Source organism: Bombus impatiens, unplaced genomic scaffold (genome assembly GCF_000188095.3).
Source record: "Bombus impatiens unplaced genomic scaffold, BIMP_2.2 scf_0318, whole genome shotgun sequence".
Lineage (NCBI taxonomy): Eukaryota > Metazoa > Arthropoda > Insecta > Hymenoptera > Apidae > Bombus > Bombus impatiens.
The window spans coordinates 200,295-214,947 of NT_176737.1; the positions used below are offsets into that span (position 1 = coordinate 200,295).

General features: G+C 36.9%; 1 protein-coding gene across 1 annotated transcript in view; it reads left to right on the forward strand.

The window, feature by feature from the left end:
* LOC100746455 overlaps window positions 1–14,653 on the forward strand; it is a gene marked incomplete at its 5' end in the record, with an annotated part of 240,012 nt that overhangs the window by 196,970 nt on the left and 28,389 nt on the right. Inside the window, one exon of the mRNA XM_033320534.1 lies at window positions 9,575–9,856. Coding sequence (XP_033176425.1) covers window positions 9,575–9,856 — 282 coding nt within the window. The remainder of the gene's footprint in view (window positions 1–9,574; window positions 9,857–14,653) is intronic.

Consider the following 14,653-nt stretch of genomic DNA (forward strand, 5'->3'; position numbering starts at 1 on the left):
ATAGGAAAAATAAGTTTGTCAATAGGGTATATAATAAAAAGAGAGTTCGTTAAATTAATTAAATTAATTAAGAAATACAAGAAAGCATGGCGGATGGTTTGATATCTTTCGTTATACATGTAACTACATTCTTCTCGCTGGTCGCGATACTCGTTTATTTTTCCATCATCCAGCACCACTGGCAAAATATGTATCGTTTCGCATCTCGCTTTACACACACGGATACGAGTACACACAAGAATACACGCTCGATTACCTTGCTACCGAGGCGCAGACGCTGCTATGATTAGACATCACATATATTTCATGCGAAAAGGTGAAAAAGGAGTTTCGAGAATTTATGATTTCACGCCGTGGCCAGTGTTTAAGAATTCAGTATTATAATAACGAACAATAGCTTCCGTGACGCAAGTGCAATTTATTATTTATTGCTATTTATACTTGAAAATTTAATAGAGAAGCAGAGAATTACCGAATCGCGTAAAGAATCTCACTTGTAGGATTTATTCTCATTTATGAACAATGTCGTACTGAATTCGATATATCCTCAATTTCAAAACTTCAACTTTCATCGATCCAAGAATCGATGAATTCTTTTCATTCGAGAAATCAAATTGGACGGATTCTTCCTACACGCGAAAGATTACGAGACGTTGGCCCGATCGGATCAAGAGTAGCATTAGACAAAATTCTTCGTCTCCGCGTCTTCGACTATACATAAACCGAATCACGTTGATCGCTAAAAACGAAGGGAAGCGAAGGGATTCGATTACAAAGCCTTCGAGATCTCTTTTCTTTCCTTTTCATCCTCGTCGTTGGCGCGGCTCGGCTCGTTAAAGATTAACGTCGTCGGCCTGGAATCGCGTTCGTGGTTCCAAGAGCCGGAACAGGGGACAGCTAATGTAACAAAGGAAATCCGGGCGACGAGGGATGAAACTTAATTATGCGACTCTCTTTAGAACAGCAGTCATCCTATGGTTCGGTTTTTCGCCACCACGGAACCACTCGTACTGCGTTTATCGGTAAACGTTCTGCAACTCGATAGTAATAATAAATCGTGGAAATTCTATTTTACAAAAACTCTCGCAAGAGTATCCTATAAATGAAACGTGTTTTTCATACCATCCCATCGCGGCTCGAAATCAGCGAATAATTTCACCAAAGAACTCGCAACAAATTGCACCCACAATCACGCCCACCGTTTCTCCTTTCATTTACCAAACAGTACAACGCTTACACCCAAGGAATCTTTATCCCCCCAACATTCATTCTGCTCGCTATTTCTTCTTTCTACTCTCGGTCGCCAATTACCTCTTCTTTCCTCTTGCCTTTCCTCGCCTTGTCTCGTCGTTTTTTCTCCAACGACGTCTTCGACGTGTACGCATTTCTTCCTCTTTATCTTAGCCTGCCTCTTTACGGTCGTATAAATTTTCTCGATAGCCATTCTCCTTCTCCTGTTCCTTCGTTAATTTCGCCACAATCTACCATCGTTTCCGGCGTTCGTTGGACGTTTTCAACGAAACAACGACACGCATGTTAGCGTACGATCCGTAGAGTATAAGGACGCAATCTTGGTCATGGAGTCTTTCATCTGTATCACGGGCAGACCGTATTCCGGAAACGCCCCGTAATTTTCCACTTTAAGAGAAAACCTACGCTTTTTTAGACACTGTTTTATCGATGTCGTTGTCCGTGGCCGATTATGTGTCTCGAGATGGAACGATAGGGCTGTCGTATACAAGTGGCATTGACAAAAGAAGATTCAAAGGATAAGTAACACAAAGAAACGCGACGATTTTAGAAAATGAAATTATTGCAATTGACAGGAGCAACGAATGAACGTAATAGTTCAAAATAGATGATCATTGGCAGTGTAGTAAAAAATGTCTGATACAGAAATTACTGGCACCTACTACTAAAATTTTTAGAATTTTAAAAAACGTTAATGTCTTTAAATTGTTTATTTATTATGCGCGCAAATTTCTAACAGATTGTTAAAATGCTGCACTGGGGAACTAAATACAAATAATTCCACGGTTATTAAATTCAATCGTGAATCATGTCTATAGTAATATAATTTTAAGAATATCACAGAGATCAAGGTAAGAGATTGGAACCAGGTATTAGAAACGTTAAATCACAGGCGTAAAGCTGCAAGATTTAAAGTAGGTATTAGGAACAGGAGATCGCAGGAGAACCAAGGCGGGAAATTCAAATTGGGTATTAGAAACGTTAAATCGTAGAATCCAAAATGGAAAGTTTAAACCGGGTATCAAGAACGTTATTAAGTCGTAGAAATGAATTTTCTTGATTTACTTTAACTATTATGTTTATCTTGGCGTGTGTAATCGATGATTACATGAATCATAATACGAGTCTACCTAATTTCGCCATGTTGAACAATTTTCAATGCTGAACGCGATTGAAATAATCGGTAACGCATATATATATTATATATAAAATAAATATAAAATAATACAGATGTATGTTGTTTTCACAGTTACAGTAGAATAATGCTAAATTGCATAGCATATAAAAAAGCATCTTTCGTATCGCTTAAAATTTCAATCGCGTGTAAAGAAATCGGCATTTCAAGCCAAGTGATTAAGAGCTTATTTAGAATTTACTAAAAACCGTGTTCCAACGTTTAAGTTCGTCTTTTACGATCTTGCAACGAGGCCGCGTTATCGTTTTCAAAAGTGGAAGCATCGTTAACGATCAAAAGGAGAGCAGAGAAGTAAAAAGAGCTACACGAAGATTGTCTCGAAAGCTATCCGGCCACGGATCGATACTTGACCGTCGCGTCGTTCAATCGCGGCGACTTCTCGAACGATGAACGAGTGAATCGAGGGGGATATAATCGGTCGAGCTGCACGAATTAAACGGATTTTATCGGCGCGCCATTGCCGCGGTCGAGTCTTAAATTAAACTCGCTCTGTACTCCGCCATGCATCGGCGCTACAAACGAGCCGCGATTATCGTCGATCGACTGGATTACGTATTTGATGAAGCAAAAGGAGGAAGGTAATCGAACGGAATGCTTTCGGCACGAGAGATCGCCCGGAGGGAATCAAAATGCCAGGGAAATAATGATAAACGTCAAACGCGTAGCGAACGGCTATCTTCTTTCTTAATGAATCTGACGTTAGCTTGTAATTACGTTTCGATTACTTCACGGTGCTTTCCTACGAATTGGTTGATATTGCTCTTTTGTGAAAACGAGACGATTTTATGTTGAATTTTTTAAAATATTAAAGTAGCTTGAAGAGTATAAAGAGGTATTTATTTGTAACAGACGCGTTGTTTTAATAGCTGTAAATTAAGGCGCGCGATAAGTATTTAAGTGGAACGACGTTTTCTTTATCTCCTCTCAGTAGAATAAGCAAGTGGTTGGTCAGCCACTGCACGATACAACGACTACCTGCTTTATATTTATTTATCTATTGTCACTTGCGAACAAAACTCAGATATTATTTAAACTATCGTTTAATTTTTTCAAATGTGGCTTTATTAAAATCAAGAAAGATAATTGAATATTATTTTTCTGGCAAAGAAAATGAACAAATATGTGTATATCGGCAAATAAGATTAACTGTTTACGAAAGCATTTCGTAAATTCAGAAATATTTATTCGTGGTAAGTTTATTGTATCTTTTGAAACTATTGGAACTTGAATTCGACATTTATATCGATATTTTTCATGAAGTTAATGTATAATAATTTTATTTGTTTTTTTTTAGTGATATAACAAAAAACAAGAGATTTTAATAATTTACAGATATTTTCGATCATAATTAAAAAAAAGTTTGTTGTTTGCTCTCCTTTTATCTTACCTTACTCCGTTTTTTATAGAAAGTAGGGCAAACTCTTTTCTCAAGCCCGCGCAAGAAACGTGGCCGTTTCTTCGCTTTGTGTGGCACGGTTTTGTCTTCTTTAACGCTGCCGTATCTCGTTATTCCTGCTACAATTCGCGACCTCCGAAACAAAACAGCCAGCCAGAAAAAAACGCCTCGTATTTCGTTACTGTCGCTATACTTCTACCCCTTTCAACCAAGACAGTACACTGATCGCTGCTACAAAAAATGTCATCCCGTTGTAATCAAGATACGAAGACACGAAGAAAGACGATATAGCGAAAGAATGATTACGACTCTTTTATTTTATGACAAATTAACTGTTGAATGTATCGTCGTCTAATGTGTTGAAATTCTGCTCTAGCTAAGATTTAAAATTTTAATTTTAGAATATTCGAAAATGTTACTCGATTTAAATAGAATTGAGTGTTCGTAATGTAAAATTGAAGGTGAAATTTAAAATTCAAAATTCAAAATTTATAATTCACAATTTGTAGCTCGGAACAAAATTTTTATGAAATTCAACTTTCAATAACAAGCTATCGAACTGTTGATATTCGTTTGAACTATCTCACTTCGTTTTATGTACTTTAATAAAAATTCTCCGAGTCAGAAATTGAGGATAGATATTGCTATTCTTTAACGAAGGAAGTTTTAAATGAGTCGAACGTCGAATCGACTTCAAAGGTCCATATACTTTAGCGAGTTCAAACATTACGAAGTTCAAAGTTCTAATTCGCACAGAGTTCGTTAGTTTACCAAGTTCTGGCGAGTCCTTTAACGGATCCTAACTTGTTCACTTTGACGTACCAATTTGTTGTAATCGCAACGCTAACCATCGTGTCTAGACCCAACGTTTCCGTTCCAAGATCTTCTTCCTACGATGTTCTAGAACTGCCTTTTCTTCTCAAAATTTCCTATTACGAATTTTCATTATTCTATCCTGGAAAGAACGAAAAAACATATATAGAATAAACAATGCGAAAATGGTATAAAACAATTTCAACATCGAATATAAGATTACGCGATTAAGTATTATATTAGGTTGTCCGGAAAGTGTCTTTCTTTCGCAAACGTGTTTTTTACAGCAGTGCACCTTCATACAAATCCGAAAATTATATCACTAAACTCAAAAACCACGTATATATTCAACGACTAATTCATAAATATATCATTCGTACAAGACATGTATATATATGAACACACTTGTTTGAAATTCAATTACTCGCGTTAAACGTAAGAAATTCTCATCCTCGCGATATTCTATGCGAATAAATAAAGATCATATAACAAAACTTTCTTCGTTCGCCGTAAGCAATGTCATTTTGCCAATTTAAAACAGCAATTAAAGAGAAGAAAACGAATCGAAATAGATCGTCGTTTAACGATACAATACATAAGCGTAGGAAGCAAACATTTCACAATGATCCTTCATAAGCGGCTGGTAAAGTTGGAGCGCAAAAAGTGTCATCGTAACGAGAGGAAAAGAATCTTCTTCGTTAAACTCCTTCGGAGAAAGTCTGCGCTATAACTACGTGATCCTGTTGACTCCATTAATTAACCATTCGATCGCAAAGAGCCCTGCCTTCGCTTCTGACAGTTTTTCTTCGCCTGCTTCTCTTCTTCAGCAGCTCGCAGCCGTCGACATTCGCCGACATTCGCGACAGCGGATAGGGTCACTCGGAAACGAGATGTGACTCGAAATCCTTTGCCAACGTGAAACCTTCCGTAGAACGTGCGAGCCTGATGCGTTCCACGCAAGATGAACGTGTGGTTGCGCGTTACGAATGTCGAATCAACTTTTCCTGCGCTTTGATAAAGCTGGATACCACACGATTTCTTACTGCTACTACTGCTGGCTACTAAAAAGAAATCGGCTGCGTAACGATACTTTGTTATTTTGTAGATATTATAGGATTGAGATGAAGTACGTTTTCAAAGCAAGTGCTGTGACAATGATAAAGGTGGATGTTAGAAATATCAAAGTAAATGCTCGGTTTTATGATATTGACGCTACATACGCGGGAAAATCGATATAAGTAGGATAACAGTACATAAGTGAAATTTGCGAACAGATAATCAGTTACAGGTATTTAAATTGCAGGTTTGATTTTAAAGTGTTTATCCTCGTTTAGGTATTTAATGATTTATATAGGATATACGTTTTTAAGTAGACCAGAAATTATTGGTGAAAGATTTTCCTATCTTCGTTTATCTATGAATTTTGATAGGATTTTGTAAATGTAAGGAACTTGCATCTTGATTAATTTGAACTAAAATCGAAGATTTTCACGAAATGTGACGTATAATATATCTAAGGAGACACTTGATTCCTAGCTTCTAGAAACGTCATCATCGATGCTAAAAATTTACAAAAATAATGTACCTTGGTTGCTACGACAATGATAATATATTGTACGAAAAGATAAAACGAAAAGAGTGATCGATACGGAACCTCTCGTATACAAGAATATATTCTCCTTAATCTATAACATTCAAATACGACTATTGCTTCCTCTTCCATTATTTTTCATCTTCTACGACGAATAGCCATACATTATCCATAAATTTTCATCGAACGAGCTACTCGATTCCCTAATACGCTGAATGTCCCTTCGAGAAAACTCGAACAATACTTCACTCTGAACTGCACACTGTAGTCTGAAATCGCACGGATTCGATGCTCTGCGATTTATCGTAGCGTCGAGATCGTCGTTGGAATACTGATGAGCTTGCGGCGGCAAGATCCTGTACCAGGAAGATGCACACCAACAGAATTCTCGAAAATCCTCGTCTAACCATCCCGTCCATATAAACACATTCTCTGACCTGACCTCCACTGTCTGCGAGTTTAAAGCTGATTACTCTCGCTATACACTAAAGCTGGTAAAGTAAACCTGTAGATTGTCTCATAAGTTCTGTCGACTTTTCATTTTTCAGCTTTTATTGGATGTAAATTTCGAAAAGATTCACAGAATGTTATTAATCAATCGTCTGAATGGCGCCAGATTACGAAAGATTGAACTTATCAGGCCTGTAAGTATGAAACCGGAATTTGTTTATAGATGGCTCTAACTGATAATGTAGTTATCACTAAACTGCATCATTGATGCCAAAAGTCTTTATTGACATCTCACAAATATTTTTTTTCTCGCAAATATTTTCTATACTTGATTACCTTCTGTTGAAGTTGACTGATAGAGGAACGAGTGGATGAATTTGTAATAGAAAAATATATTGAGATAAGTATAGGTATAAGTATCAGTATAAATACAGTGTTACACTCTTTCAGTGTTACAATACAATAGGAAGATAGGGAGTACGTTCATATATTTATAGCAAAGGACATTACCAAAAAGTTAACCTTGATGTGTAGCTCTAGCTGAGGGCTACAAGAAACAGCAACAGAAATCTAATTATAGCTCTTTTGTTTCTAGATATTGTAACCCAAAACGAAATTTATATTCAAGAGCACAATAATATGGACCTCTCCTTATTTTGAATCTTTTTCACCAAATTCTATTTTCTTCGTAACAGCGGCCTCCAGGTGACGGATATACAAAAGAAAAGGTGTAGAGTTTATCTTGAAGTAATTACTTCAACACCTTCCAATTTTCTATAAGTGTATGCGCTGCGGTGCTGTTTTCACGAAACTTGTTCTGTGTTTTCGCTTTGACGAGCAGGATCGATCGTTTCAAATTCGTCGCGCTAATTCGACGTTTAATGAAACCTGCGTCTACTTTCGGAATCAATCAACTTTGGTAGGGGTCAGAGGCGTAGCGAGAATTAACGCGGCCCGGAATTACAGAGGAATTAAATGAAGATTAATTTTCGTTTGGGCGTTGCATGGACGCGACTTCCTGTATGATAGGGAACCGATTTTAAAGCTATAATTAACGTGGTTCCATGAAAATTTGGATGAATATTTCGTTTGATGCTATGAATGCAGTATATGTCTGACTAAACGTGGTTCTATTCTACTTGAACTCAATGTCCTATCAACTTCCCCATGAAAATAAAAGGATAATGAAAGTTTACGTGTATTTTTTGATAAATTTGACGTTGTACATCTCGACTAATTGCTATTTAATTTAATTTGTCGTTCGTCTCTATAGCCAAAAGTTTCCATCAACGTAAAAAATGAAACGAATACTGAATAGTATAATTTTCGTTATTTTTGCAACTTGCCGAGGAAAATAACAAGAGAATGGAAATACACATATTCTTGTAGCATTTCTTCCTACGCTCTCATCTACTGCAATAAAACGGAAACTTCCTCTCACCTCTCGCAACGAAACGAAAATTACAGAACAATACGCCACGTAACAAGTTGCATCGTTCTCGATCTGTGCTTAACCATTCCGCCGGCATCGTCGTTTCTCCCTTAACATTCGCGAAATTACAAAGTTACCTCAGAGCTTGAAGTAGGCGAGAGAAAAGAGAACAGACTCATGGAAAGACTTCACTGGAGGGCAGAAGGAATTCTATATTCCATGTAGCCGCATTATTTACGTGCATTGTTCTTTTTTTTATTATTATTCTTTATACTCCTTCATTATTCTTGTGAAAGCGATGAAACGAAAAACGTGTATGTGAGAAAGAAAGGGAATGAAATAACGAACATACGCTTTTATTAGAATTTTTATTACACCGAGCGATAAATTCTTGTTGGTTGAAGCTCAAATATGCAGCTTTCATGCCGAAGAACTGTCACAATTCGAAGAATTTCAATTTTCTTGCTATAACAATAATGGATGCACGTGTATGGTCATGCGTGTGTTACGCGTTTTCTCGGTGAAACTTGCAAATATTAATACATAGTTTATTACTAGAGACATATGTCGAATTTTAAAGTATTTAAAAGTTCCTCTATTTAGAAAAAATAATTCATCTTTACGATATTCAAATGTTTGAAGTCGAATGAAAAATGTTTACGAACGATACAAAAATTCTATCGATTGAATTGATTTTGAGTTATGTGCGCCTACCTTTTAAACGTAATTTGCACTCGAAGACAAACTAGAATTTAAATTTTGAAGATTGCAAATGAAATAATATCTTGCCGAATGCTAATTTTATAAACTCGAACAATGATAAAAGTTGTCATCGAGAAACACCATACTGTAATATATGTATGAGAAACCATTAAAACAGTGAGAAGAGAAAGAAGCTGTATGATATCAGGAACGATAACAACGTTGAATATTTAATTTCATGGTAATCGTTCGAAAAGCGTTTGGTGTCTCAAAGCTGTGGAGGAAAGTATACTTGAATCCGAAGATGTTTTTATTAATTGTCAAAGCTAGTGTGAAAAGAATGCCTCGTTCATCGTTTCGCACTCTGTTAGGCAAAGAACCACTTTGAACTATGGAATTAAATGTTATTCCGAAGGTCCCTTTACATTTGAAGCATCTTCCACTTTAGTTAGCATTGCTGATACCAGCAGCAATACCATCTATAAATTATAACAGTATATACAATATCAGCATAATTTAAATAATCTTCTCTAGATTTATAAAACATATTATATAAAAACATTAAGCATAATATTTAACAAATAATTCGTATGGAAATAAACGATATGATACTCTTTTGATATTTTGATACAAGTCATAAAGTGTAAAGGAGAAGAAATTTAACAACTTCACGAACTTACTTCATATATTATATATAAATTCAATAACAAACTAATAATTTCAGCTATTTATTTCTCGTTGCAGCAACAACAGCAGCAAGCGCAACAGCAAGCTCAGCAACAGCAGCAACAGCAACCGCAGCAACAGCATCAGCAGCAACAGACACAGGCTAATTCGCCAGGAGGCGGAAATGTGGGGAAAAGCAGTCCATCGCCGGGAAATTCGGCGTCCCCTGGCACTGTGACGGCGTCCAACAAGACGCAGACCGAGCCAAAACCGGTCGAATGCAATTTGTGCCATCGAAAATTCAAAAATATACCGGCACTCAATGGTCATATGAGACTCCATGGTGGTTATTTCAAGAAGGTAAACAAGTTACGCTTTCCACTATTTTCAAGTGTTTTCTTTCGTATTATTACGTGTACAGTACATTATCACAGTATCATATGTAGTATTATAGGAATATTTTCAAAGAAAGGACAATATTTTATTCTAATAAGATTGAAATATTATGATAAAGTATTAATAACGCAGATTTTCTTGGCACTGCTGCTTTTCTGCGTTTCTATTTACCGTATTCAGATTTCTAAATCGTTATTTTTGTATAAATTACATAAAAGTAATCATATAAATAAGAAACATAGTAATAATTAGTACAATGGTGTAAATGATAAAATACAATGATCTTCGACAAGGTTACAATGAAGAATTTTACGAAAGTTGCGAGCGCTATAATATAATAATTGCAGCTAATAATTTTGCAAGAGTCATCCTAGGAATCATCATAAAAATTTGCAATATTTCATATCAGAAAACAAGAATAGCGAGATAAAGTAATTGAGAGGAAGGAGTCGTTAATTCTAGTCTCGCGTTTGTTCCGCTTGCTTCATCAATTCTCCTCGAGACGGTCTCGAGATGAAAATTATACGGAATCCGGGCTTTGCTTACCTCTTCCACGAACCGCGTTTCATCCCGCGGGGGCAGAATTGAATTTTCAAGAAGAATTTCATGAAGTTTACCAAAGGCTACGGCAACCTGCAAGGTTCAGCGACATTACCATATGAATTCGCAATCCCAGAAACTCGCACGGAGAGCTTCGTGTAATCAGTTGGTGATTTCATGAAAATCTCGACGACCGAAACGCAATCAACCGGTGATTTCATGAAAATTTCGACCGGTTACGTTCTACGACGCTCCTTTCTTCGTGATACATGAGACGATAATCACTGAAAAGGAAAAAACAAGAAGTCTTCTTTTGTTAAAATGTCAAATTCCTCGTTGATATCAATTAAAACGATAGATGATCAAAAGTGGACGAAAAAATGGAATACGATGTCCAATAGAATCGAAAAGTTTATTTACAATTTCTGTTCATTTTATTACTTACATCCAGTTTCTAATAGAATCGAGAAATGTTGCTTCGTCTTTCGTTATCCATATCCGCGTAAATTCTACGATATTATCGTTCCACCGACGACGTTTTTACGTTGAATGTCGTTTCTATCGAAATGGCGAGAAAAAACTTCGGGCGAATCTTTTTCAGCGTATCCCTACAAACGACACGCCGCGCCATTCGTTAAGACATTTTTAATCAGTGAGAAGAGAAGCGACTGGGGTGGAATCAGAGAAGAGGAAGAAAGAAGGGGGCAGAATCGCTGATCTTTCTATTCCGACGACTGCAACAGCCTGCCTCTTCCTTGACCTTATTAAGAGCCTCTCTGTTCAGATTCTCTCTGCTCGCGAAGAGAAGAGAAAAAGGAAGAAAAGTATGAAATCGAGCAGATCTCGCCTCGTGATCCTATCCCTGATTTCTTCTCACTTTTTTCCTGCCTCTGAAACGATTATCGCCTGCAGATGCATCGCAAAACGAGAAAACGACAATTTCCTGCGATAGTATATTTTTGATAAGTTTCTAATTGTAAGATAATTTTATGATCGTTCGGGAAAATGTTAATATCGCATACTTGAAAACGAAAATCTTTTAGGTACGAAGATGTAAATCTTTTAAAAATAATTCATAAGTTGGAGTTTCGTAAATCTACTCCAACAATAATATTGTCCTACGTATCGTTCTACATTTTGCAAGAAATTCGTCGTTTTTTCGTAAATTCGCTTCCGTAGTAGAGCTGATTCTCGCGTCTAATTCGACGTTCCAATTCGCACAAATTTTCTTTGCGACTATCGCTTGAAACACATCTTCGATAAAAAAGTAAAAACTCAAAAGTTAGGAATCGGTCGATCGAGCAAAGACAAGAGGTAAACGAGCGCAGATCGTGAGAGAATAAAATCGAGAGATGGAATGGTAAGGCGATGATCGAATCCAAATGAACCCATTAACAAGCTCTTTGCTTGGACGGTGGCGGCTGGAGACGGAAAGATTGGGAAGCAGCCACGGTCGAAGAGGGCTGTGCAAACATTGTCTCGAGCTTTCTCCATTATGTAGATTGAATCTGAACCGGTTACCGGCTGGGTTTTCAACGGGGTCTGCTCTCGTTTCAAACTGCACCCGGAGTTTTCAACTCGCCACTCTCTCGTCCATCTCTGTACGTGTGTGTACGTTGAATCCACGCGCATTCCAGCGTATCCAAGGCTTCGCGTCCAGCCTTCCGTTCATGCACTAGCGCAGCGTCCGGATCCATTCATTTTGATCTGTGTACATACACAGATTCATATTCATGCTCGCGGCCGGGGGCCTTTATGTTCGTCGTGACCGTGTTCACGATCAAGCGTCAGAGAGGTCCACGTAGCCGTTCAGGGACACGAGGTGAACGTTCATGGTTCACGGCCGGGGAACAGAGGCGTGAGTGCATTCGGATATATTTGTAGTCGACATCTGAATACGTGGTTCGCCTGCACTTTGTCCTACGTTAATGGGTTACCACGTGGCTATTGCCTGGGGATGTTCTCCGGATCGGTGTTAGATAGCTGGCACAGGTTGCTGATTATTTCTATGTCGATTACGAATGTTTCTGTAGTCGATGTGAAAAATTGAGAGCTAGAGGAATCTTCGAAGCACGAGAACTAAGAACGATGGAATTTCCCACGAATGTTTTTCCTTCGATTAATGGATAATCTATCTTTTAGAGAGCATAAAGTAGAAGCTGTGATGAGTAGGCACGAATTATCAAATGGAGGAAAATACACGTGATCCCACACGCAAGCTGATTTTTTCATCGATTTCATATCGTTTATATTCGTGAGATAATCGAGTAAATTCTATTTATTCGTGGATTATTCTCGGTCGTTGCGCAGAAACGCGGCGTTTCCGGCAATCTGACGAAAAATGTTCAACCTCGACCTGAAACTAACTTGCCGAGCACTTTCGTATTGCTTAAAAGTCCACGTGAATCCCGTTCCTCGTGCGACGTCCCTTAAACGCTTCGGGTCCGACAATTTCCACGCATCGATGTCGATTTAACCGACATATTCCATGAAACGCGCGTCCGCATCTGGATTTTTTATTCCCTCTCTTCTTGAGAATAAAAATAACACGCTTTAATTCGGATATACCCGAATGAAAAACCGTTGAAACTACTTAGTATTATAACTCTATTTATAGTAGTGGTTCTGTTTCGTTCGATTCACCGAAAACACCATTGATTTCTACGATGGTATATGAGAGAAGCTATTCTAGGAAGCTAGTGGTAAGATTAAATATACACTGGCTGACAGAAGAATTTCGACACTTACCGTAAAAGAGTTCCATGTGTATTTGTTATGCGTTACGTAAAACGTTCTGAAATTCCATTAACATCGTAACAAGACGTGACTGTCACGATTGTATTGGTGAAATTTGCTGATCTAAACTAATCTAAACTAATGTAAAAATATACATATATAGAAGAAAGTAAATATATGAAATAATTATTATCATGCCATTGAAATGGATTTAGGTATATCAAAAATAGCAAAGCTTTACAACAGATCTTTCATAATCTCGCATACACGTGTCAAAGGATGTAATATCGCGAATGTATTTTAACATTAATTAGCTGCCGTATTTAACTTTTCTGTTGAGAAATTGGAAGGATTTATGAGATAAATTAGGAACAATCGCTGTGATTACCAATAGAAATTGGGAGCAATTTAAAGCTCGAATTAAGGATAAAGTCATTAAGAAAGGTGGATAATGATGATTTATTCGCGTTTCGCTATGGAGAAAATAATAATTATATTTTTTAATCTTTCGTTGCGAATTCGATACGTCGGAACTGTATAATTCAAGAAAATTGATGAAATTCCTCGGCTCTCCAATCTGTATGTGTCTGTTCTTTCATTATTAAACTAAAAATCCCATCGAATCCATTATATGCCGTTCCGATACTATTCATATTGAAATTCTTTTATCGTTGAACCGCATTTTTAATTAAACATCAGTAAAAATACGTTATCTGAATATTAAAGTAACTCTTATCGTGATCGATAGTAACACTCGATATTAAAAAAGGAAAAGGAGTCAGGTATCCAACTAAAAGTGATATTAATATTTATACGCGTATCCGTTCTTTACATCATCAGCACGAACTTCATATCGTATAAATCTCGTTCGTCATAACTTAACAAATTTAACAATTCGTTTATTTTTTTTTTAGGAATTCAATCATATTTTTAATCGCGCATCCGTCGTACCGTTCAATTAAAAAATTTAAATTTTGCAATAAAATCATACCGAACTTTGATTGGAAATGTTAGAAACTGTTGGGAAATGTTATGCATGTCATAAATTCAAAATTCAATCAATATGTGAATTTAGTATAGAGAAGAAGTACAAAATTTCTTACGATACAATTTTCTTATGAAATTTTGTTAATTTACCAAGTCGAAAGCGAATTGTGATATTGAACGCGATACAATCGATACAAACAAAGCTTTGTACATACAAAGTCACCGCTCGAAGTTCTTTATTTCACAAAAGTATCGGGCGATCGATTTTCTATTATTCGAACTGTATCGAACAAAGCAAAACACAAAAGTGAACAAGCAAAAAAGGGGATGAAAAAATATGCGAGCAACGAAATAAAGAACTAAAACAAGAAAAAAGAAGGCGACTCTCGAACTCACTTACAGATCGACGCAACGAAGCATCCTGTGTTCGAACTGTGTCGAGAGGGACGTGGTAAAAAAAAAAAAAAAAAAAAAAAGGGGGAAAAAAAGGGGGGAAAA